Source organism: Mya arenaria, chromosome 8 (genome assembly GCF_026914265.1).
Source record: "Mya arenaria isolate MELC-2E11 chromosome 8, ASM2691426v1".
Taxonomy (NCBI): domain Eukaryota; kingdom Metazoa; phylum Mollusca; class Bivalvia; order Myida; family Myidae; genus Mya; species Mya arenaria.
In genome coordinates this window covers 65051149-65078069 of record NC_069129.1, presented here as the reverse complement: position 1 = coordinate 65078069, position 26921 = coordinate 65051149, and the positions used below count along the sequence as shown (strand labels likewise).

The following is a 26921-nucleotide window of genomic DNA, read 5'->3' as shown; positions in this document are numbered from 1 at the left end:
ATACTCATACATAGAGATTCTAAATAGATCTCTAAAATCCCTGGCCTGATCTGAATGAGATAGTCGAGTGATCCATTTTAAGCCTAATTGTGCATGGAGTCAGCAGGATTTGGTCGGATTATATTCCACAGAGTTATGGCCCTTTCTTTATTTTATTACAAGATAGATACATAGGTACGCTTGTCTGCGCTTCATCTACCAAAAACACCTGGCCAGATTTAATTGAAAACTTCACAGGAGTGATTTAAATCGAACTTTAAGATGCATGCATTCAGTAGGATTCAGTCAGAGTTATGGCGCAATGATATTTTTTACAATATTAATAACTTTGTGATCCTTGTGTGCTGGATCATACTCCACAGGAGTGATTTATATCAAGACAAGTGGTGCATCCTGTGTCATAAGTGTGTGCGGGGGGTAGACTCATCACTCTTGAAATAAATCTAGTTTATATTTTGTTGTTAAGGATAGTTGTCACTTCCAATTTATGATGTAATGTCATAGCTTTTTTGTAGGTGTTCTTATGCAACTTGACTCTGACTGCTAGTCAGACACTTAAAATATGCAGAGGAAATGTAGTGCACATGTCCACGATGGCAAAATGCCCCCAATATAGCTGCTCTGGTCATTCTAACTCAAATATATATTCCAAGTTATGCCTCTTGATGAACAGGGAAAAACGTGCTGGCATTTCTCGCAGGGCTTTTCTTTGTATGAACACTACTGGTCCACTGAAAGTCACCATTCATAACTTTGCATCGTAAACAAAAACAGCAAAAGATTTTCAAAACTTTTTACTCTACTCCAACATTAAAGCACATTTTAAAATATCTTTCAAAAATATCACATCTCCAAAACGAGTGACCAAGGATGGAATGAAATGCGTATATCACAAAATGTCACCATGATTTGTACAAAGTGTGATCATGTAATCAATGTGAGGCATAACCTCACATACAATTTATTTGATTGTAACAGTCTCTGGAAATCTACTGTTGTATCCTCAATTCTTGTATAACATTAGTGACCACTGCCACACATAACACTTTTACGTGTACCTTTTATATCAAAACATTGGCTAAGTAAGCAATATACGATAATATATATATTTTTAAATCCTACAAAACATTACACATACAACATACTAGTGGATTTTCCAGATAAACAAATCCATAGGCATAAAAAAATCAATGGCTTAAAACACTTCATTCTCGATCATGAAGTTTATAGCTTTTAAACAGAGCAACACATCTTGATGATACAATACATCCCTTCGCACAGAATCTTCCCTGTACTGAATACGTCTCCCATGGACACTGAGCTCTCTCCAATACTACCTCCCCCCTCCCCCCCCATACACATCCTGTTTTCCCCACCCTCCTTCCTCCTGCCCCACTGCTCAAGGCCGTGTAATGTTAAGCATGTCAGGCAGGACAATCTTGCGGTATTTTTTCTCCAGGTCCTGCATATACTTGAGGTTCTGTGAGATCTTGAAGTTATTGATTGGCTCCTCCTGTAATATACCAGGAAGAAAATAATGTGTGTGTTGTTGTTTTTCAAAGGTACCTTTACTTTTTTCGTACATATAAAATAACATTGTAACAACTTCAATTATATAGCAAAAAAAGAACATTATATCTAAATAAGATGGGTTTCAAAAAAACAGAACAAATCTTGTCCAAAGATAAAGGAACAAAAGAAAAAAGAGTTCAAATAAACAAAACATAAGAACAAAAAACAACAACATACTATGCAGTATGTATATATCATCAACGAATAGATGAGATAAACTGGAAAAAAAAATTGTAAGACTACAGCACCTCACAGGTACAGTGAAAAAGGTAGAGTATTATTCATTTTTTACCAGAGAAAATAGTGCATACCTTTAAAAAGAGTAAGAGGTTCTGAGTCTGCATGTTTGACATGATGTCCCGCTGGAGGTGTCGGAGGATGGCCACGCAGATATACACCTGGTAGTCAACCCCGTGGATGAGACACGTGATCACATAGTGGCAAATGTCCAGCCAGTCAAGGTAGTTCCAGAAACACTGTGTTATCCAGTGCTGGCAGATCTGATATAAAGGAACATGTGTAAGATTACATGTTGGAACTAGTATATGGCATTATACTTATTCATATAGTTTACTCAAACAAAACACTCAAACCAAATATGAAAAGTTGAAAGTTTATGATCAGTATGATTGGTATCTGTTTAAGAGACATGCACATTTTTGTTTGTCTGCAAAGCATGGCAAAGCATAGGGATTACTTTGTTTGGTGGTGTCAGGGTCTTCGAAACACTGTTGTTTCCTATCAATTACTTATAAATAATTATAGCGAATTCAACCTTGATTCACACATACATGTAGGTAATGGTCAGTAAATGACCTCTTTTAATTTTGATGTCAGGTCAAAGGTGACCTTTACTAGAAAATTAATGGCCACTCCTGAGGAGGGGGGGGGGGGTCTACTTAGCCTCATGCATTAGAAGCTAGAAGAAATTCAGACATGTGATATAATGTTATTGTAAAGTAAATGCTGCATTTTACCAAAAGCGTTTGTTACACATTGAAAATCTAGCAATTTTAAGCTTGTAATTATGAAAATTTGTTTAAAGGAGAAACGGTATTTCTTTTTTGCTATCACATGTTTTATTTATTAAATGACTTAATGCGAAGACACATTGCAAACAATGTTTCATGCATGAATATTGCTATAACTATCCTTCAAAACAAAGGAAGCACAATTGAATTCCATTTGGTTGTACGCTTGTGTGCGTACCTGTGCTAGAATGAGGTACCCAACATGTAAAAAAGTATGATAAATGGGATTGATTACTGGACCCTTATAGGCTACGATCTTCCAATTCATTTTGGTATTATAAAGTATGGTAATGGAGCCCTTGTTCATGGCCTTACTACATTTGTTCATCCCTATTCATATGACCGACCTGTGCAGGTGTGAATCCAGACATCTTGAAGGCTGAGGAGACGAGGGGCAGCTCTATCTGGAGGATGAACTCTATGTTGTGTCCCGTGCTGGAGAACAGTGGGTGGATCCCACTTGCACTCAGTGCAGAGGGGAGGTGAACCTGTTCATGTGTACATATATATATATACATTTCAAACGGTAAGTCTTAAGGGCCAGTGGCCCTCATTGTGCCCATTAGTATAATGGTACAAATGTATTATCAAAAACCTTAAAATATATCAGAATATTGAATCATGAAAGATAAATTTAAGACAAAGTTTCTGTATACTGGTAAATTGGTAATGACCATCAATATATATGTACATCACCTACAAGCTAACTTTAGAATAAAACCGGATGAAAAATACAAAGTAGTTCTTTCTTTTTTATGTCATTAATAATTCTGCCAAAAACTTATGATTAACATGCATTATATACAACCTGTCGCATAGTCCCCAATTTTTAAAAAAAGCATGGATTCAAAATACAATTTAAAAGAACACAGAAGCAAGCAAGCATGCTGATTATTTTGTGCCTTACTGAAGCATGAAGTCTGGGAATCCAGAGGTAGCCAGACGCGCCAAGTGTGGAGAAACCCTGCAGGAAGTCCCAGGCCTTGTCATGGTTCCCGTTAAATATGAGGAACACGGTTGCTGCAAACCAGTCAAAGCCACGGTACCCATTTTTCATATACTCTAGGATGTGGTCAAGGAATTGATAATAAACAAAAACAACTCTTTCTGTCTTCCATACAAAGTACATACCCAGTGATTCATTTTCCAGAGCATCCAATGTTCAATACTCATTATTTTTCCTTAATAACCTTTTTTCCCAAATATGTGAATCCTCGGATGCACTGTTTTCCATTAATATATGCACAAAGTAATGCTTGGGACTCTCAGATTTTGCTCTGAACCAATGGATGTGAAAAATGGGAGTACGAGGGATGCACTCAAGCAGATTTAAAACAGATCACTGCATATCATTTATATCCTAAAATGTTAAAAATACCATGATTAAACTACTGAAGTAGTACTTGGTTTTGTCCAATGAAGGGTGATATTTAAATACATCTTTGGCATAAAGAAGAAATCATTATTTTTTTAGGGAAAAACATAAGTTAAATTCTGACTTATGTCAAAATACTTTTCAACTCTCTATTATGGACAATATGGCGATAAAATTTTAACTTGACTAAAGAACAGGGTTAAAAATGTACAAACACCCCAGTACACTGATGAAGCCAGAAGGATACTGAGTTGTGAGTCTGGAGTTTTCTGCTGCTGTTCCAGGTAGTATTTCACCTGACGTATAAGGTATGTCAAGGAGTCAGTCGCATCAGACGACGTGTGCACAGCCTTGAGATGGATACCATACCTGCAGGAAACAGAGGAGGGGCTTACAGGCTTAAACACATAGAGTCTATAGACATTCACATATGTGTATGACTTTCGAACAAAAATACACCAAAAACAGTAACACTCCATACTAAGACCAAAATGTAAGCAATGTAATGTTTCAGATTATGTAAGATCATGGGCCAATTATTCAGAAAAATGTAAAAGTTAACAACATTTGCAATGCTCACATATTTAAATATAAACAAGTACAGCTGAAACATTTGTCCCAAATTATGTTAGAAATACAGCAGATCACAAGTGTATCCATTAAATTTCGAGAGAAGTAATGGTTTGAAAGTTAATACTGATGATGTTAACAACAATCAGCCCTCTGTGATCTAAGGAAAAGATGACAACACATACTCTATGTCTGCACATACCTGATGGCCATCTTGATTCCGAGCATCTGCAGAGGGGAGAGGCTCACTGCCTTCACAGCACTGTCACTACCTGCAGAGAGGGGGGGGATATGATTTACATGTACATGTATTTACATGGCACCTGAAACAACTTTATTCAATGCCTATTACATCATGATTAGTGAAAATACAAGCAGTTCTTTAATTTGTGTTCTGTGGTTGAAGCAAAGATTTTATATAGCTATAGACCTTCTCTTAGCTGTTGGTGTGGTGTTCAATACAGGTATCCATTAATTAAGATAAAATGAAATAACTTGAAGTGGAATCATGCAAAATTAGCCTACAAGAATAGCCAAAGGAATTACAAAAATAACTGATCATATATCATATAACAGAATATTTTTATATCATATTAAACATGTTTTGTGCTCACCTCCAAACTGCATGAGTGGAAACACAGACTCCTCAGGAATGGTGGACATCTTGTTGACACTCTGCTCCAGAATCTTCTGAATCACTGCAATACATAGAGTTCAATGTAGAACACTCTGCCGCTACACTGCTTGGGTGTTGAAACATAGATACTTGGACAAATATGGACTGGTCTAGAAGACATAACAATTTATTTCAGCTTGTTTATCACAAACGTAATGTTTTATTTGTATAAAAAGGATTTTACATGAGTTGCCATTTCATTCAAAACTTTATGAAACAAGTTTAGGAAATGTGATAAAGCGAGCATTTGGTGACAATTGTAAGATTCATTTATCACATGACATATTTGTCACCAAATATGATGATTTGATTTGAAAAATGAAACAAAGCTTCACACTAAATTCTTTTGAGGGCAAATGATATCAAGGTCATTTTTTGTATACAAGTGTAATATCAGAAGATTTGTAATTATTGTATTACACTCAAAAATGCATTTTTGGGCAAATGATGTCAAAGTCAAGTTTTATTACACTAATGTATTATTAGAAAATGTGTAATTATTGTATTACACTCAAAAGAAACAATGTCATGTGATAAAGCATTTTTTATAAAAAAAAATGCAATTCAAGTTCATTGAATGGTGTTGACCTAGGTACCAGTCTGCTTTGGCAACTTGGATGAATACTAGGACTTAAGATTCATGGAACATTATAGCATGATTGGTCACGAGGCTATGCACAACATACCTGCACCTTTCACCTGGTCTCCACGACTTGTAAGGAACTTTGTCAGCAGAGTTTGGCACTTGTCCAGCCATGCACGACCCTTCTCGCTCTTCCGTGCATCCAGGAACTCAGTCAACTCATTGTCTAAATGAACAGAGAAAGACAGGAATATCAGTAAATTGATAAATAAACAAGGAACATTAGTACTACCAACTCCTGGGTAATGTTTTCAGTTATCTTAGGAAGGTATGCTCAATTTATTCTGGGTAATATAAAACATGCCGACATTTAACACACCACTTACAATTACAAAACAAAGGGATGTAACTCTTTGTGGAAATAACAGATTGAATGAAAACGGACAAAATACTTGATTTAATTTCAATTACTTTTAAAAGGACATTTCTACCTTTAACATCAGTCTTCGTTGTTCTTTATTAATTCTACAGTTTTGACAATAACTCCATGATAAATAAATACTTTCTGGCTATTGAAACATGCAAAGCTTTGCTTGAAAAGGCATAGATATATATGGAAGCAAAAATTATATTCTAAAATTAAAAGCATTCAGGAAAAAGGAATAAAACCATTGTGGACAACTGTCGAATCCAATAAAATATCATCACAAACCAATATGATGAGTAAAACAATCAGTATTATTTTTAAAAAAAATATTTAGCCACTGTGATAACATGAAATAAACTCTTAAAATGTGCAAACATTGGGTTAAATGAATATTTCATCCGTAAGTATGTTCCGTTTTGCTGGAATAAAAACACATTGGACTCTGTAGTGGGGGACAAAGAAGATCGACCAGTGTTTTTTGCTGAAATTTTCACATTTTAAATTGATCTGCAAATATTATTTTCATAAAGGTTTTTGGCAGATAAGCTCAAACAGGTCCTCCAAATGCTGGAGAAATGGCTGTATTGAGATTTTATTTCAATTAATTTTCAAACCCGATAATAAAAAGTTAACTGCCAATATTTTTCCAATCATGAAAATAAAAGTATGAAATAGTTTAAACCCTCCGACCATCATACATATATATGTATATAGCTGAGATGACACAAAATACAGCCAATTCCCTCAAGGATGGCACAGCACAGCAAGGATACTGGTACCTTTCTTGCCAGGCGGAGCCTGAAAGTGGGTGGGGTAAATGAACCCTGCAACATTCACAGTAAGGTTTTAAGCCAACAAAACAACAGTGTTAGTGCTTCAAAAAAATGCCGCGTGACAAAGGTGAGGGCCAATGACTTGTTTGGAAGTCAAAAGATGATTTAAAAAAATCCCAAACTTTTCTGAAAAATAAATAGATTTAATGTAGATCAATTTTTTTGCCTATTCATAGTTCATACATGCACATTACAAAATGGTGAAAAACGATATGCATGCTATCTAATGCTTTCAAGAGCATAATGTGTTTGCCAAATATGTCAAATTGCTCACTCAATCAGAGGAAGGCAATATTAGTTAAATAAAAGCCTAAATGAAAGTACATATAGACAAAAGGAATAACTTACACATATATAACGGGGAGGGGCAAATTGCAAAAAATCACAAAAGGGAGATGACCACTACCTTTGAACAGGGGACCTAAGACAGAAACGTGAAACAGTGAGTACCTGGAGATGAAAACATGGCGGCCTAGGTACTATGGTCAGTTTTAACTACATTAAATACTAAAATAAAATTCTATATCATCCTTGGTCTTTTAATTTTTAACATCCAATATGGTCAACTTTTTCACACCAATATAAGTAGCTGTTATTGACATTCATAATACTCTAAATGCATAGTTTAAGGTTATTATATTATTTTTTATAATCCTGTATTAAAATGTGTACCTAGGCAACCACATAGAACAGCATGCAATTAATATGCATTGAACACAATATCTGCCACCAAAACATACATGTCAATGATGAAACTTGATTTAATGTGATACCAAGAAAACTTGATGATTGAATCATGAATATTGTTTTCAACAATTGTTATAACGTAAAAACCTGATTATGTTCACCCTTTTCTAATTTATTTAACAAAACAAGCATTTGAATACAAGTCGATGAATGAAGCCAAGTTCATATACATCATTTTTGTTTGACCTGCGTTCTACTCATCTTCATTTGATAAACAGCTGTGAATATGTAAATCAGGGCAGCTCGGCATCAAGCAGTTGACACTGATCCCATGGCCAGATGGCAGACCCCGAGTGTTAATGTGTTAATGTTAAATTCACAAGCTTTGTACACAAAATATGATCAATAGCTAATAACATGCAGCTTAAATCAACAAAATAAAACAAAACCAAATCAAAATTGACTCTTTCATTTCGAGATTTGAGCCCCCTAGGGTCTTTATTCTTTAAAATCAACAATATTCATGAAAACACTCTTATCCAGCCTGTGGGTAGAAACTGTATGTGAAGTAACATTGTGAAACGAAACAACCAACTTTGATAGATACAACTAAAAGATGAGATTGCAAAATAAATTGTGGACACATAAATTACAATAAACCATTTTGCCAACAGCGTTTGTTTGGCTGTTTAACTGCTATTTCCTTCCACAGAAAAACTACTCATTTTTCTGGGCTTACAAATGAAAGTTTTTCTTTGATGGCGACTGACCTTGTTTCATGGCTGACCTCCCTCCAAGGTTGGGACTGTACTCGCGGGGAATCGGGAATGACGAAAACAGCGGAAAACTGTATGGAGTTCCTGAATCCTAGGTATGGAGAAATTTTGGTTTGTTACAAGTTGTAAGATAATACTTATAAATACTACATGTAAGCTTTAATACATATGTAGTCCCTCATTAAAGCGTAATAAAATTCTATTTACTCGAATACTTCAGTTCTGTATCATTATTATTTATACAAGCTTTCTAAACAAATTTCAAGCAGGTAACTTGTCTTATGAATGATAATCAAGTGGGTTTTTTTCAAACATTGTCGACAATATAGTACAAGATATTTACGAGACAAAGAACCCAGAGGAGACAACATACATCGATATGTCTGTTGGGCAACACCCTCTCTGATGGTCCACCAATCAGATACGAGCGCACCAGAATGTTGTTCCGCTCCACCGATAACATGTCCACGATAATCTCCTTGCTGTAGACACAGGTATAAAAATGAGCATTTGGAGAGGTTTAGACGATTATAGTCATGTTCCATAATAAACAGAAGCAAGATATTAAGATTGTTGTGTATTTCAAACACTAAAAATAACAATAGTTTACAGTAATCTAAATTTGTAAAATGTCATTATTATAATGTGTTTTTTTAATTTTCTCTTATAAATGTAAAAGCTGCCTAGAAGGAATGTGCACATACTGGTTCTTGTTAGCTGCCTGGTTGTCTGTCTGGGCTGCCAGCAGCTTCTCCTGTATCTGGTACTGGGATTGCAGCAGCAGAAAGGAGTCCAGGCACGATACCAGCACACTCAATACCCTGAAATACCAGTACACTCAACACCCTGAAATAACCTTGACAGTGTGAGTGGTCTAATGGTAAAAGTGCAGCCTCTCACCCAAGAGACTGTGAGTTCAAGCTTGACCAGGGTCACATTTTCTTGGCCCCTCAAGAAGAGTTTCAGAACTGGTATACAAGATAATTGATTTAATTCAGCCTATTTCTATCTTCACAATGAAGCTTACCATGGTAAATTAATTAGTATAAACAAACACCCTAAAATGCAACCTAATTAAGATATTGCTTCAATGAACTGTCCTTTATAAAACAGATGTGACAGCGATCAAGAAATTGATCAAGTTGTATTTATAGCTCTGCAGTTATTGTTTCATGGGAAAAAATCCAATAAGATAGATTGTTACATATGAAGGCACTGGTACAACATCTACAACTTCACTAATCGTATACAGACACAGAAGCAGATCTTGAGAACTTGCTTTAAGGTGACAACTTGTTAACCTGTGTTTCCTACCTGAGACCAAACCCATGGGACTGTTCAACGTTGAAGAGGGAGTGGCTCTTGGCTGGGCTGTCCATCAAAATCACACGGTCCATCAAACCCTAGGATGTACGTAAGTGTCCATTACACGTAAACGTACAAAGTCTAGATAGTAGATGCACAAAAGAAACATATTAATTTTAATGCATTACATTTACCTCATTTGACTTTAATGATCAAGACATAAAAAGCATTTGATTTGTGTATATTAGGGATGGCAATGAGTACCCGAGTACTCGAGTACTCGATCGAACGTCCGAGTACTCGAGTACCAAATCACTACTCGAGTACTCGGAAAAAATCTATAAAATCACAAAATACACGATTTACAGACAAATTAACAGACCTGGTTAGTTGCCAAGAGAACAATTTATGGTCCCTCTTATCCCTGTTGTGTACACAATAGACCCTAATAAATTAGTTGAGAGTTGCAAACTGTCAACAAAAGGCCCCTATTTCCAATTAGCACTGATCTCAATTAGCGAAGTTTTGATAGCGGAACTTTCACCTATACAATTCTATTGTTTACCAATTAGAGACACTTCACTAAACAATGAACGCTAACGAGCAAACGAGTAGCGACCGTTACGAGCATAGATTTCTTAATGGGCGTATTTTAACTATTTTGTGCAATGTTTATCACAATTGATTGGTTGATATCTTAAATCAAGAATTTTGAATATTAATGAGGTAAACAACAATAATACAGTACGAAGTATTTCGTTCATTATTATCAAGCATGAAACAGCATTTGTTTTCCTTTTATTTAATTTTCTGTTAAAGTACATAATGAAAGTCTAATTTAAAGATGAAATGACCAATAATACGACTAACGCACAATATACATCATACCGGAATCATGTATACACAATATTGTCTTTCCTGAAAACAAATTCATTTTTTCCAAGTAATCGAGAACCCGAGTACTCGATCAAAAGATTGTCTGAGTACTTGAGTACCAATTTTACTACTCGTTGCCATCCCTAGTGTATATGGTAGACAAAAACATACTAGCCTTAATAAATGGGGTTTTCAAATAATCGCTATGTGGTCACAACTTCCTCAGTTAAAAAAGAAACACCAGATTATTACTAATATTTGTTAATCTCTACACAAAGCACGCTTTTTGGGGGTTTTGATCATTTAAGTCAAATGAGTTATACATAATAATGCATAATATGTTTCTTTTGTGCAGCTATCTAGACAGTACCTTTAAAAGCAATGCATTTCACATTCAGTATGAAATTTGTCTGTTTGATGTTTCATAAAAACTGCAATACATGTACATGCATATACAAATGTTAAGTTATATCCAATGTTTCAAGAAATGAAACGAATCACAATATCATATAAACTGACAGCAATACTTCCTATCTACATTAATCATCACCAGTATTTCACTATGTTATTGATGTAAAAGCTACTGTTACAGTTATACACCTACTGCCATAGTATCAGGAATTTCCCGGAAGCCGTACGCCTGCTTGGTGGGCAGTCTGGTGTCTGCCAGCAGCTCATACACTGCAGGGAACGAAGACAGAACATTCAGAATCCGGATCAGGTGCTGAAAACATAATGGAGTTTCAAATATATAATGACATGGATATTTTTTCTTTGATGCTTTACTAAGAAAGAAAAGAATTTTATGAAATAAAGGAAACAGGACTTGTGTCCATAGGACACAGCAATCCCCTATGCAATAATATCACTTGACAAGTGAAAAGATCTCTGTCATGACAGCTATTGAAGCTGGATTTTATCTATATCCTAATTTTGAAAAATAGCGACCAGTATTAACACATACGTATATGTATATATGCTATATATGTTAAAAAGATTCCATCAAATAATGTTGTTAAAAGTTAAAAATAAAATATGGATTCCAACAACAGAGAAATTTTAACTTTTTGAATGACGTCTCATAAAGGGAAGTATTTTTTGTCTCAAGTTTGAGGACACAGATGCTCCCATAATCATGTATTTGTCACAAAAAAATGTTGCAAGAGTATCTGACACAAAGGATTCTTTTACTCAATAAAAATTATAGGAAAAAAACAACAAGCGTACACACTTCCAGTCAAAATGGATGAAGCACTTTTTAAACAATTGAGTCAATTAATTTAACAAAAATAAACCGTTCAGATATTTTAACAACAAGCCCTAAAAACAAGTTGCATTCACCTTATGTACTGTCTTGTCTATCGGGTCCACAGGCCAGTGTGTGGGAGTAAACAGTGTGATGTCGTTGGGCCCGCACTCCAGGACCGCCCATAGCTCCGTAATCAAGGCCTTCATGTATCCTGGAACAGAAGAAGTAACCATGTCATTATGCTTGGCAGGTTAACATTTCCAAAATGTAAAACATTTTCTTCAAGAATTACATTTTAAGAATAAGAAAATCATATATATTGTAAAATACAAGACTTCTTGAAATTTATGTCTTAAATTGGTATACCTTTATTTTGAAAAACAAGAACTAATGCTGTACTTTCAGGAAAAGAATCCGATATTTTTTTGATTACACATAAAATGTGCCTTTACAAAAAACAATCAAGATACAAACATGTACTTCTTACAACGTTGTTAATCATTTAAGTTTACAACAAGACCAACCAACCCACTTTCAAACAACACAACCACAAGATATGCAAAGAGGCATACCAGTTTTCTGCAGCGCTGCCATTCCTGGGGCTGTAGTGGCAACTTGGGTCACCATGTAGCCGTAACCAAACTTCTCACACTTGCTCACCTATATAACATACACAATATCTGCAGATTATTTCTCCATTCAATGTCAAAACAAGATTCATACCAATTAGAGCCTTACAGGAGGCAGACAACGCTTTTCCATTTCTCCCAAGCGGTTGAGAATGATCACTTGAAAACAATTCAAGCTAGAATTATTGGCCTTGGTAATACATGTTTGCATATTGCCACTGATGGCATTTGAACTGGGACATGCAGAAATATTTACATTCGCCTAGTCCTTTGTGAAGATAAAACTTGACATTTATATTGTATAACACGCAGGGTAATATGACGTCATTTCTTATTTTAATATTATTCTCCAATTGGATAAGCGCGACGTCATCAAACCAATGATATATACGATGTAATCAAATCAGCTTTTCTTTTATACAAATGTATCTTGTCTGTCACACTTCTTTAAAAATAAATACTCAATTGCAGAAGATGCTAATGTTAAATCATAATGAATATTTCTTTTAAAATGTAAATATAAGTATTGATATTTCTAGCGTGCTTCATGGGATTTGCTCGCGTGCCGTACTGCGTTCATACAGCATAAACACAAGAAAAAATGTGATCAATCCTTAAAAAGGTCACTAAGCATTAGTGAATATGGGTCCAGAAATGTTACCTGCAGTTTTTTCTCGTATCTTGTGTGCATGTAGACCATACACTCATTGAGGGCCCCAGTCTGCTGGAGAAGGAGAATGCCCTTGGCTGTGCTGGCAAAGTTCAGCAGATTGTCCCGCAATGTGTCCTCCCATGCAGCACTGAAACATCAGACACAGGATACAGTCAAAGTCATAACAAATATGGCTAAATCGGTATGAACAGTCAATTCCATGCTCAGTATGGCTGACACAAAATGTCAAAGCTTACAGCATGATTATTCACACAGCATTCAAATACAGTGATTACCATATGTACAGTCAGTGTCAGGTAGAATATGGCATAAGCATCTTACTTACAATGAAAATAAAACTTCATAACCTTAATAAATAACTTAAACTAAAATTGATTTTTGGTACTAGCTATACCAGTCATATCTTATATTTTTGGCAATTTTGCCCACATAATGGTGCATGTTTATAACTAATTAATTTCAATAAAACTTGAAAGAAACAAAAAAGTACTGATTTGTAAACAATGAACATCTGACGATTTTCATTGTCAGTTACTCACACATCATAGTTCTCCCTGATGGTGATACTTGAGTTGTCGCTGGAGCTGTCATCGTCCCCTGGCGTCGGTGTGTTTGCTGCCTCCAGATCACGAGATGCCTGTAAATACAGGTACAGGTATATGGGACAAAAGAGCATTAAGAAAATTATGTCATTAAAGCTTTACATAAAATGTGGTCTCAATATCCAGAAAGTAACAAGAAAATTACAATTATGCTTTAATAACAAGAGCGTTACAGCAAATTTATGTACACTCTTCACCATGGATAATGTAAGAACACATTTCAAAATGGTTTTATCAAAATCCTTTCATTCACATTTTTACAAGAAATATTAAACATGACAAAGAATATAAGCAATGTCGTAAGAGCGCTTAGAATTATTAGCAAAAGGATTTCTGACTTTATAATGGTCTATATTAATTAGCAGTGTGACTAACATCTCTCCAGGTTTCAGCAACAACTTTATGTAGTTCATACTGATAGAGGACAAGTAGTCCCTCACAGGTGTTGTATATCTGTCTACAGATGTATAAGTACGCCCCAATCACAGCATGTGTGGGGGCCTGGCCCGCCTCCCGCGGCAGTTCACGCAGCAACGCCTTCTTGGTAAACTCTGCTATGATGTGGGCTGCTGATGACCTGAATGATACAAGCATTTAATTAATTTTTGGGGTTATATCTATAATATTTCCATACATTTGAATGGTACACTTAAATACATATGTTTCGTCTTCTTTTATTCCAAAATTATGATACTAAAAATTAAACAAAAGTTAATTGAATATAGTCATTCCGTTTCTTTCAAAATAGAATGTTACCAAACTAAAACATAATCCACATTAAACTATAAATTTTTGGGCAAATATATTAAGTATGAAGAGTGACTAATATTTACTTTATCCTATTGCAAATAAATACCAGATAAAACTAAGGGGCATACTTGGTTCTGGAGAAGATGTCCTTTTTCTCCCCATACATGAGGTGTCTTCGTCCCTTCGTACTGGACGCAATCATAGAGAGGATGTCAGCCACGTGTAGCAGTGTCTTCTCATCTGGGGCCTGGTGCTCCTAGCAAGGAGGGAGGAGGCACACAATTGGTAATTGGTTCTCACATACACAGAGTATCCATTAGCGAAAGTGACCTTAGTGTGATGGATGTAATTCTGTTAATGAGACTACAAGAGCTTAGAAAGGTTTCAATGCTAAGAAGCTTTGCATGCAGATTAAAAGTAAATAAGACAAAAGTATAAATGTTATCAACATAATAATCATACTGTTTATGCATACAGAAAGATAATTTAAGCTAAAATGATTTATTAGGAAACTGTATACATTTGTGGCATACAGAAAAAGTAACCACTGTGGGGCTTTGTGTATCTCGAAACTTATATTTACTTTTAGGCTGAAATCTTTTTACAAAATGTTACTGTTATCCAGAAGTAACGATGGCTTGGGTAAAACTATGAATGTTACATCATACAATGAATAATGAAAATGGAGTTAAATGTGGGTTGAACAGAAAGGGAACACAGACAACACATGAGATTAGCATACGAAAATACCATACTTTTAGCATTAGGTACTCACAGTTACTTCCACTTGTAAATACATTTAGGGTTAACAAGATCTGATTGGTTATAAAACAAACATTTACCTTCCTACTGAAATACTTCAAAGTTAAATCAAAGACAGACAGGATTAATAGAAGCAAAAAGACACAAGGACATTGATCATATAACACAGATATGAATATATGTTATCACTTTAGAATACTTTATAGTTGGTATCATATAGAAAAATGTTTTCATCAGAAAATAGAATTTGATGCTCAATTATTAAAACCTCATTATGATCAACTATGAACATCATCACATATTATTTTAAAGAAAATAGACTGATATGATCAATTTGGCAAACATTTTCTTGGTGATCATTAATAACTATTTACTTAGGGAATAAATTAATAATAACAAGACAAAAATATCAGCTATCTTCCCTTAATAGCCCTTTCTTTGTAAATAACAACCTTTTCTTCCATTACTGGTTTATAGTTTATAGTCATTTAAAATAAAATAAAAGTCATTTTAGAAAATATAATTAACATGAACAAATTTCAGACCGTTTCTCTAAACCATTTTCTGTTACTGAAATCAGTCTGGTATGGTCAATCAGTCCAGACCGGCAGATTGTCGGTTTTTAGAAGTTTTTATAAACACAACAAAATCTCTATTCTAGGAATACACAGAGTGATTGTACCATCTCTTGTTCAGTGAATATTGAATATAATACATGATTCTGTATATATACCAGGCAGCAACATTCACTATCTCTAACTATCTCTAACTACTACCAGCCAGGATATAAGGCCCATTTCCATACAAGTATACAAACATGCATTTTTTCCTATAAAATGTAACTTACAAACTTTGGGAAATGATGCTTTTCTAAAAACTTATAAATATAAAAACACACATAAGTAGAGAATCACAATTTCCTTAAATAGTTTAAAGTGATGAGATAAATCATCAATAATAATTTTATGTAATATTTAGAATAGAACATAATATGATCTATAGCCTATTTGCAAGTTCATTGGAGGGAAATGTAGATTATACAAAAAAAATAAACTTATTGTATGGAAACTAGTTAACAAGTGATTTGAGAAATATTACTATATTTCCTCAGTCCATGTTATAAGCTACAGCTAATGTCATCCAGTGCAATATCTTTGATATCTCCTTTCAATAAAATTCTTGATGTAACAACTAAGATTTCTTTCTGAGTCATGTGTAAAATTTACGTTAAGCATTTAAACATAAGCCGTACAGACAAACAAGGACTCTCACAGACAAACTTGTGAATGAATCAAACCATACTGCCAACATTTGTGGACCATACAACTAGACAATCAGCCTTGAACTGTTTCCCCAGATTGCAAATTTAAGACTGTAATGTCTACTTTTATGATTTCTCCATTCAGATGTTGGTAAGTATGGATTTATCTTGCACTTACTTCATCTTCAAACCCACTCTCTTCCCAGTACTAAAGTACCAAGTAACAACATGGTTATTCTGGTTGAGAGAATAGCAATAAATATGGTTTTATGGGAAAAAAAGAAAGAATATGTACGGGATATTACAAAATAACTAAAGAAATTACTTTCTACAAGAAATGAAAAAAATAACAGTTCTGAAATAAGATTGGCATACAGATTAAGAAGACAGTACTACTTATCAATATGCTGTTACCAGAAACACTGGACATAAAGAATACAGTCCAGCAGAAATTCAATTTTATCGAATGTGCTCAAAACTTCAACGTATAAATAAACATCAATGTATATATTTTAGCCTTAAAAATAATGTTTTTGAAATGCTTATTGTTCAGTTCAGTTATTTTTCTTACATTTAAATCTTTTAAGTCAGGTACCAGTAAGAAATAATGATGAGCTTAGCCAAAACCAAGCGTAAAATAATCCCTCTTATTACCCCAGTACTTACAGCGACGTCGAGGTAGTGTGAGATGGGAGAGAGGAGGGTGCTGGTGATTTCGTCCTTGAAAAGACAGATCTCACTAGCCTGCTCCGAGCTGCACAAACCCTTCAGCACATCCGCCACCAGCCGGGCAGGGTCGTATATCTCGGCTTCAATGGTATACGGTACGTATTTTACTAACTTGATATGTTTTAAGATAATTTTTGCCTCACAAATTTTTTCAAGAAATACTGTTGCAGTTAAAGATGCTTGCTCCAAGCAGCACAGACGCTTCAACAATTTTGCCACCAGCCCCCCACGTCGTAAATCTGAGATGCAACGGTTGCATAGAAACAGGGAGAAATGTGGTGGGCTTTACATGGTAAATGCTTGAAGTAAAACAAGTAGTATGATGGTCCTTGAGTAAATGTTTATCTGCATGGCAGACAGAAAGGTAACCCTCTGCTACAACAACATCATAATAAACTTGAAATACTTTCATTTTTCTAAATGATTGGAGAAGAAATACCATAGTTAGAAGATGAACAATTTAGTAGGATTCAGTAAGTGAGGCAAGAATGAGTCAAGTTGCAGATCTCAGTTTTAAACACATCATAAAATCTTTGGATTCATACAGTAGATAGCTAGAGACATGTGTGTAATAATATAACTAAGGCATTTGTGTTGACATTTAGCGAGATTATAAGTATCTTCCATGGCCGAGAGTGTAAGATAGGTTCATTCCGACCCGAGCGTAGGGTGTTTTGCGGAAACAAGGTTTACCGAGTTTCCGCAAAACACCATGCGCGAGGGTCGGGATGAACCTATCTTACACGAGCGGCTATGGTAGATGCTTTTTCTCCCACCTCAGTTAAACAAAATTAAGTAAAAATGTGTTTTTTTGCTGGAACTCTTTTGTGCTTAGTGAAAATAATTGCGTACGGATATGTGATAATTCGTGGTTGTCATGGATATTCGCGCAGTGATTCAGAGTATGTAAATGGTCTGATCGGTCTTTAAATAGTTCTAAGAAGAGTGAAGCATTTTTTCTTGAAAGGTGCGTGAAAACTGCTTTCTGGTGACATTTGAAGCGAGAAATAATTAACTAGCGTTCTAAATATTGCCACAAGACAAGGTTTCCATGATGCGCTACAGACGACAGTCTTCAACAAGGGAGGTAATAACAATGTGGTGACCATTAAAAGAAGTTCCATACGGGCATTTTATCTTCGCCCGTGGGCAAGATAAGAATTTCTAGCATGGTTAAATTAATGGATCTACTTATCTGAGGTGGGAGAAATATATATCCTTTGATGATTACTGAGGATATAACTTTAAATCCATAAACAGGGTCATACAAGGCTGTGTCAATATCTAATCATGTCCTTTAAAAACTACATACTTCTACATGTATTTTGCCATTACCTGAGCTTGACCTTTGCTGGTGGAAGACTGGTCCAGGATCGACCACCACTAACACCATGGCAACCATCAGTTTCTTTATGGACACATCTGTAAAGTAAGATGCCATATAGAATGAATGATACATGTAGGTGATAATCATTTTTATTAAATATCCAAGTAAGACAGAGTATGTGTTATTTACTGAATTCAGTTCTATGGCTTTTAAACACAATCATCCAGGTATTTTGGTTACTGGGTCTGACTCTGTTGTTTCGATTGCACCATATAAGGAGGCATCACAATTCAAGAATAAAGTAAAGTAAATTTAATTGCAAGTCACAATTAACAGACACTGACTTACTCCCATTTGTTAGCGTACCTTCTGTAGAGTCCTTCAGTTTGATGGGGAAGAATTTCCTGCCATTTTTAAAGCACAGCAATTTGCCTATGACACATACGGAATGGATAAAGTAGGCATACTCAAGCTCTGCACCGGTGTAGTAGGAGCGACGGCTCTCAGCTGTTCAGGAAAGTGAAACTCAGAATTAATAAAATCAGATATGGTAGACAATGGTTGCTAAAATGGGCCTCGAAGTGTGAATCTAAACCTTGTCTACTATTGCTGGAGCATAACTCAACAATTAATATTGTTATGAGATTATCTATACATGTGAGTACTCCGGTATTGTCTTCAGCAAGAGTTATAGCAAGTTTCAATTGAATATCTTGATTTATGAGTTAAGGTCAAGGTAATATTTTTGCTCTACAACAAATCCACTGCTGACAATGACACCAAGGCTTTGACAAAATAAATAAAATGATAAATGATGCAAGAAGTAATCAAACTGTATATTTTTCATCTTTAAAAAAAATAAAAAATGGTTCTTCTGAACAATAACAAGTGTCACTTAACCATATTAAAGTTTTGAACTACAACAAATATCTTTTTCAAAATAAAGATTATTTTTTTCAAGCCATCATACCATAAGATGTCTTAGAGACCTTGTCTGAGATTTCACTCATCAAGTCAAAGGGAACTTTCCTGGCTGCGGAGAACTCCAGACAGTGTCTTACTGCATCCTCAACCTGCAGGAGACATAGGAATTATTGAACAAGTAACATAGGGATTGTTGAATATGTATAAGCAAAAGCAGCAAATGCAATTCACAGTTTAATTCAACCTAAATGCATTTTTACATTTGCTGTTTGTAAAAAAAATGTAACAGGGAATATAATAATAAACATACAATGTATATTATACTTTCTCCTGTTCCTAAATATATTAAATTATTTACATGGAAACTTACAAAAGGTTTGTAGTCAGTCAGCTGCTCCAGGAGAAAACTTCTGCTAAAGTGTCCATGCTACAAAACAGTATAATATAAAATGTAAACGAAAATCACAGACACAGACAGGTTCATCAAGCTTCATACTGAAGAATTACATAATTTTCTTAATGAATATTGACTCAAAAACTTAAATACCGGTAGGATGAAAATAATGTTTAGGTTATGAAAATGGATTCACGCTTATTGTCTACCCTTATTGGGCATGGGCGCATATTCACACAAGCCCTTACCATCCACTTGATGAACCACTGTGCCCGTGTGTCGAGGAGAGCCATGAAGTGTATGGGAGAGAGGACCTGGAACATGCCCGCTGTGCCCGTGTGGTGAATAGACAGCAGGCTCAGCGTGCTCCTCAACACCTCCTCCAGGTAACTGACATACAAGGGCAGGTAATGAATTTCAAAATCAACAGCACATACTGTGACATCTTTCATTAAGGTGGACACTCAATCTGTTCTCATAAAAAACTGGCACAATGGCAGACAAGTGATACTATGAGATGCTTCATCGCCCATGTTCTTTACTAGCTTTTACATCAGTCCAAGATTGACATTTTTAAGATTCATTTAAACTGATGGTGTGAATTTTTCTACAATGGCAACCCATTACTGTTGAAGTGCGTCTTAATAAGCCGAATGAGAGAAGTAGCACAAAGGGACCTACTGTTCCGGGTATCTTATCCAGTAGTTGGTTGTCTCCAGCTGAAACTCATTCATCAGTCGGAACTGAAATACATACACACATGTTTTCTTATGAAAATTTTCCAAATAAAATCTCAATAGCATCCATGGCTGGACTATGTGTAACAGTTTGTAAATGTGTATGTGTAATTTTACAATACAACTTCTAATTACTAACTTGTCCAAGTTTGGGTCAGGAAAAACAAATAAAAATGCCGAGTTTCTTAGCACTCTCTTACTGAGATATACAAAAGGCCCAGCTGATAAACGATACTAAACTGGCACTTTTATATAAATTGTTGGATTTTTCAACCCAAGCACATCCACTTGTGAATTATCATGCCAATGGAATGAAAAACAAAAAAATATGTATAACCGTATACTTATTTCTAAACTAAAGAGATTCCAAAGGGACAACTAGCTATTAATATATTACAGCACAGTTTTAATGCCTGAATACTTAATATTTATGAAATCCTCAGATTAAATAAATGTTTGACTAACAGCCTTTAGAAGACTCTTGATTTCTGGCCGTGAGAGATCCATGCCGTTCTTCACCTTTGGTAGGCTGCTCTTTCTGCCCTTACACTGGGTGATCAGGTGATCAACTGATAATACATGATGGCAGTTAGAAAACATGGTCTGCAGCCAAGAGTGTAACACTGGTTAAATCTTTGAATTGGTAAAAGTTAGCTAAAATTGATTGGTCAATATTTATTGTATAATTCCTATTAACCAATCAAATATTTTAAATGTGCAAACTAGCCTATAGATGACCGTGGATTACTTATTCCAAGTTTTAAACATTTGGCTGCGGAAGATTATTTCCTACATAAGTGTGATTTTTAAATGGTCAAATTCTGTTGTGTACAACAGAAAGAATTCAGAAAGAAACAAATAAAACTTAATGTGATAGTCATAAAGGTTTAAAAGATTATCTGATTGATGAATATAATTAAGGTAAGGACGTACTTAACAGAGTATAGATATCTTTGGTATGAGGTGAGGTGCTGGAGAAGGCCCGTGTCACAAATTTCAGACCCAGATTCTGAAAAAAAAATCCAATACTGAATGTAGCTGGGACAAATCAATGGTTTTAATCTCATTTAAATAAGTCAATTAGTTTGATTAAATCATAGTGCTCAAATTCAACATTACAATAAAATAAACAATAAACTTGGTGATAAAAAGCTTAAGTACATGTTACTAAGAGCGAAAATGAATTGTAAAATATGAGATAAAACTTTCATCTAAATCTACAAAGCTGTTACCATAATTTGCTCATCAGTGTCACTGAGAGCATCAAGGACATGCTTCTTGACGACATGGACCACATCGCTGGTAACAACATCGTCCACACGCACGGTGTTCAAGTTCTGGAGGGCATCTCTACGAGTCTACACAACCATAAAGATAGTAAAGGAAATGACAGTGTGTGTATCTATATGTATGTGGCAATAACTGGTTTTAACTATTTTAATTCAAACTTGATATGATGTTTCAAAAATTCTATGTCCAGTTGAACCCCGTTTTCTCGAACTCCAAGGGACCGGCGAAAATACCTCGAGCCTCGGAAAATTTGAGGCAAGCGGGAATGCTAACATTTAGTATAAAGAAACCGGTTATTTAAATCAAGTTCGACCCAAGAGGATTTCGAGCCAAGCGAATCGAGCCAACCGGGTTCGACTGTATTGGTATACTACATAAATGTAGAAAATTATCACTGAGTGACCAGTATAATAATATCAATCAACAGATCCAGAACTGTTGATGTAATGACTGTGAATATTATACAATATTTTTATCTTACCATTTGCTGAGGAATGATGCAAACATGTGCAGAATACTTACACTGACATTATTGCTCTTGCTGATTTTATCGGCTACCTGCTGAAGATAGTCCGGTTTCATGAACATCAGGCTTCCCTGAAACATAACATAACAACTTTGTTTTATGAGTATTAAAATCATCATGCAAATTACTAAACACCTACTCAAATATTGATAATGCCTATACTAATGTGTAAATCTTTATCACAAAAGAGCATTTCTCCTGAAAAAAACTAATCAAAAGTGAAAGGATTTGTTCCTTATAATTGTTTGTATGTGCATTGAAATCTAAATATGCATGTAAAGTTTGACAAAACAATTCTTGGATGAATTAAGGGGCCATCTTATCAAAGAGCATACAACACAATATTGTAGTATCAGGAAGATCGGTTTGATATTATAATTACGGTAATATCACAATTTGAATTGAAAGTTTCACTCAAAATCACAAGTATTTTTTGTCTTCAATCATTTCATTTATTTTTGAATAAGTTTCATCACTACTCAGGGATACTGATTAGAAAAAGAGGTCTTATGATACAATAGTTGATGAGATCACCCCAAAGACCTTAGAAATAACAAAGGTTGGTTGGGTTTTGTTAAAGCTGCACTCTCACAGAGTGAAAGTTTTGAAAACAAAAAATTATATTAGAATCAGCTAATTTTGGTATCAATGCCTTCAATTCAGTAATATAAGATAACTCAAAATAGAACAGATCTTAATTGTTTTGAAACCTGCAAAAAAAAATCATTTTTCTTAAAGCGTTAGTTACGCTTTTAGCTATAAAACATCAATTTTGGAACGAAATATGAAAAACTACTGATCTGATCTTTGTTAGCTGTCATACATTACTGGTTTCCAGACATTTGCACAAAAATTGGCTCATTCCAAGACAAAAAATTAAAAAAGTTGACCACAGCTGCTGCCTACGTGGTTGTATGAGCTGTCAATGGTGTCTTCATCATCACTGCCGTGGTAGGGATGAATGTGTCTATCCCTGTGCAGAAAGTTATCACCAGTGTGTTTTCCTGTGCCAAACTCCGCATCAAAATTACGAACAAGCTCCGTCACTGCCTCCTGAACATTGCCCTTCAACTTCTTTGACAAATCATTATAACTGAAATATATAAATAAAATATTAAATTTCTAAAAATGTAACTAGTTTTAGATAAAACTTCATGTAAAAAATTTCATCTGACTTCTTAATTTAATTCATGTACATTAACAAATTGATACCTAATATTAGAAGATTTCTTCCTTTCTTAAAGTTACCCAGATGTTTAGGGGATTCTTTTTACATTACAAAGTTACAAAATTACTCACGGTTTTGACTTGATGATTCTGTCAGTGATTTTGCTGACAAGTGTTTCATGACCATTGTCAATGTGGCCGCCATGTTTTTCAATCTCTTCATCGATCTGGGGACCGAGAATCTCCTCGATCTTCCTCTTCAATTGTCTCACAAACTCATACCTGTAAAATATTTTTCTTCATGGAATGTTCACTTTTAACAATTGAAAATGGTATTTCTGTAATGAACTATTGTTCCCATATAAACTTAGCACAGCATACTTGTCAATCAGCTAATAAAAACATGATGAAAATGCCTTTATGCAATGGTGATTTCGAAAAATTTAAAGTAAGTTTTCAACACTCCAAAAAGCGTTATTTAAGGCTACGATTTGAAACAAATGCAAATTATACATGTATGGATCCTTGCTGCAGTATGAGCCCGCTCATTAATAAGTTAGTACATAAGAGAATATGCTAATTGCTGATGGTGGTGGTAGGCTTTCTTTGATGTATGAAGATGATGAGCAGGTTATGGATGTTGCACTTGATACAAATTTGATAAGGTATTTTGGCAGAGCCAACACCATGATCATCAATGATGCTGAACTTCAAATGCTATGTCCATTTGCAAACAAACTTCAAATGCTATGTCCATTTGCAAACAGAAATTTCTTGGCCTCAAAATTTCTTCTTTTATGTATTGATCGTGACAAGATAAAGTTGCAGTCAAGTATATTTTGTGCCACATTCACCTGTGAAATTTATCATCGTTTTCCTCCAGATGGTGTAGTGTTTCTTCAACATTTTCAATTGAGCCTGCCTCCCGGATGTGTGGTTCACAGCTGATCACAAGCTGACGGAGATTCTGAACCAACTCCTCTCCTTCCAGATTTTTCATAGCCATCTTTTTCCTGGAAATAGGTTTGAAGAACCACAAAACAAAGATATAACTAATCAAATTTATACACAGTAAGATACATCAATTATAACAGTGAAAGAAATAAAACAAGCCTGTAAGTCTGAATCAAAACTTGGCTTGAAAAACATTTTTTTTTTTATGTTTATATATGAATATATTTAATATGCGGGCATGTTTGAGAAAATCTCAATGACTGTTATACATCAACTAAGAAGTATCCTTTGTTTTTCACTTAGTTTGGAAGGAATTTAGCAGGTGTCATATCAAATTTAGCAAATCCTAATAAGTATTTATATTGAAGTATTTATTTAAATATGAAGAGAATGGGTTAAAACAAAATGAAGATAAAAAAAAACTAAATAAAATTTTAAATCATGGTCCGTTATGTCTTTATGATCCTATAGATGGTCCGTAATGTCCCACAATATGGTCCACTATGTCTGGTCCGTAATGTCCATAGTACGTTATGTCCTGACACCATCTTTTGTAGGTATGGTTAAATATATGTCTTGCAAATTAATAGTTGTTGCCCGTTGGTTATTATTGATTATTAAATTCTATTTACCGTTTTCAGCTTTAGAATTAACTAAAATCAATAATGACGATTATATTCTTAAAAGGAACCATTTTAAGGATGGTATGGCATTAAGTTCCTTTTAAACACAAAGCCTATTTGGATTAATTCAAAACAATGTGATAGTGAAATTATTTCTGTTGTTGTTTATAAATTCGGCCATCTTCAGAAATTTGCCTATTTTTATTTATTAATCACACATTGATTGGCTAACAAAACACCGGACATCCAATCATAATGATTTTAACAAAATTCGGTTGATATGCACTTTAGTTCCCGTATGCAAAATCCCAGTAAATTCCGTACTGTATGCGTACTCTAATACTTTTCCTATTTTTCGAAGCGTAGTACTTAAAATGAGTTTAACTATTGTCTTGTCCAGCTTCATAATCACCTCCTGCTTTATAATATTAAATACAAACAGAAATGTAAAAATGAATCTTAATAATTAAAATATTTGTTTATAGTCGAACATAATTATGCGTATGATTTCTGGTGTCGCGAGTGCCGCGAAAGATGAACGTTGCGAGTGCGAGAACATTACGGAACTGACATACTTATTACAGTTTAAGCCAACAACTACAATATACACCTGTGCCATTGCATCTTTTAGCATTCCTACGCAGTAGTTTTACGTTTTTAACTGACAAAAAAGAGTGCCTAAGGCTTGGTTATGTTTTAATAAAATACAATTTTCTTTGAAATTGAACTACTTCCAATTCATGCGCATGCTATTCAAATTGCACTGGCTGTCTGAAATAAAATTGATTTTGCGCGTTTTGTTAAAACTACAAGTTATTCTCTGTCACATGTTCTTTGCAAGAGTAAATTATATCTATCTTTCTTTGTCTACGATTTATACGATATGAAACGGCATCATGACTCGAAAAATCTCGAATAAATATGGAAATTATGCGTAAGTAAACTGAGTGTATTTATGAAATATATTTTTCGAATACATTCAGTGTAAAAATGTCCAAATCTGAGATAATCATAAAATTATTTATAATTCTGAATTATGATAATAGATGCAAATACATGTACTATATATCAGACGAGTGGTATTGACGTGAAATAAGTGAATAATACTGGTCGTTAATTAACGCGCCTTTGGTGGAAGCAGTCGCCGCCGCCGCGCCCACACCCCTCCCCGGGTAATTTTGAAAAACATTCAAAGACATTTAAATTTATCTAAATGAGTTGTTTAAAAGTATTCCCTGGCTGTATGTCCACTGAGCCACTCTGTACCACAAATCATTGGCAAAGGTTACTCCCTCTATTAACCTCCCCGTCTAAAAATAACGAATGTACATATTGAATTTTTAACAAAACAACAACTGCGGTAGATCAGTTCAGATTCCATTAGAAAAGCCGCATCTGTTTCACTGTAAGAATAAGTAGGTTTTTCTCGTTGGATAGATGAAAAAATATGCATTTATCATAATTATCAACGGAACAGAACAAAACATTTATTCTTTTACTTTATCATAGGTAACTCATAGTTACATTACACAAATACGAAATACACACATACAATACATCTATGGATTAATACATTACAATTCTTGAAATGGTGTGTGTTTTTTATAGAATGT

The 26921-nt window shown here is 34.7% G+C and overlaps 1 protein-coding gene across 5 annotated transcripts; it reads right to left on the bottom strand.

The window, feature by feature from the left end:
- Positions 1-1384: 1384 nt before the first annotated feature.
- On the bottom strand, positions 1385-25519 carry LOC128243787 (protein broad-minded-like). 5 transcript variants are annotated; one of them, XM_052961729.1, is made up of 36 exons: positions 25318-25519; positions 24586-24744; positions 23864-24013; positions 23471-23657; positions 22561-22635; positions 21981-22106; positions 21682-21757; positions 21214-21317; positions 20693-20754; positions 20260-20401; positions 19988-20044; positions 19664-19766; positions 19060-19200; positions 18702-18788; positions 17304-17446; positions 16816-16845; positions 14743-14870; positions 14240-14441; positions 13802-13899; positions 13251-13389; positions 12533-12620; positions 12053-12171; positions 11316-11435; positions 9845-9933; positions 9235-9351; positions 8904-9012; positions 8525-8621; positions 7014-7058; positions 5911-6033; positions 5163-5246; positions 4751-4820; positions 4226-4347; positions 3511-3665; positions 2951-3091; positions 1884-2072; positions 1385-1513 (listed from the first exon to the last, which is right to left on the bottom strand). In XM_052961729.1, the coding sequence occupies exons 2-36, from the start codon at positions 24735-24737 to the stop codon at positions 1400-1402; spliced, it is 3984 nt and encodes a 1327-aa protein (XP_052817689.1). In that variant the 5' UTR covers positions 24738-24744; positions 25318-25519; the 3' UTR covers positions 1385-1399. The 5 variants fall into 5 exon arrangements, with proteins under 5 accessions (XP_052817689.1, XP_052817692.1, XP_052817688.1 ...); XM_052961732.1 differs by lacking the exons at positions 7014-7058; positions 16816-16845 and adding exons at positions 7474-7488; positions 16224-16253; XM_052961728.1 differs by lacking the exon at positions 16816-16845 and adding an exon at positions 16224-16253.
- Positions 25520-26921: the final 1402 nt, after the last annotated feature.

Bases quoted from the DNA above. Each gene is read 5' to 3' on its own strand.
- LOC128243787 (XM_052961729.1), bottom strand. From the start codon at position 24,737: ATGGCTATGAAAAATCTGGAAGGAGAGGAGTTGGTTCAGAATCTCCGT. The intron at 23,658-23,863 runs GTGAGTAATTTT...TATATATTTCAG, and splicing joins AGAATCATCAAGTCAAAACC to TTATAATGATTTGTCAAAGA. The intron at 8,622-8,903 runs GTATGTTGTCTC...CTCCATACCTAG, and splicing joins TGCCCAACAGACATATCGAT to GATTCAGGAACTCCATACAG.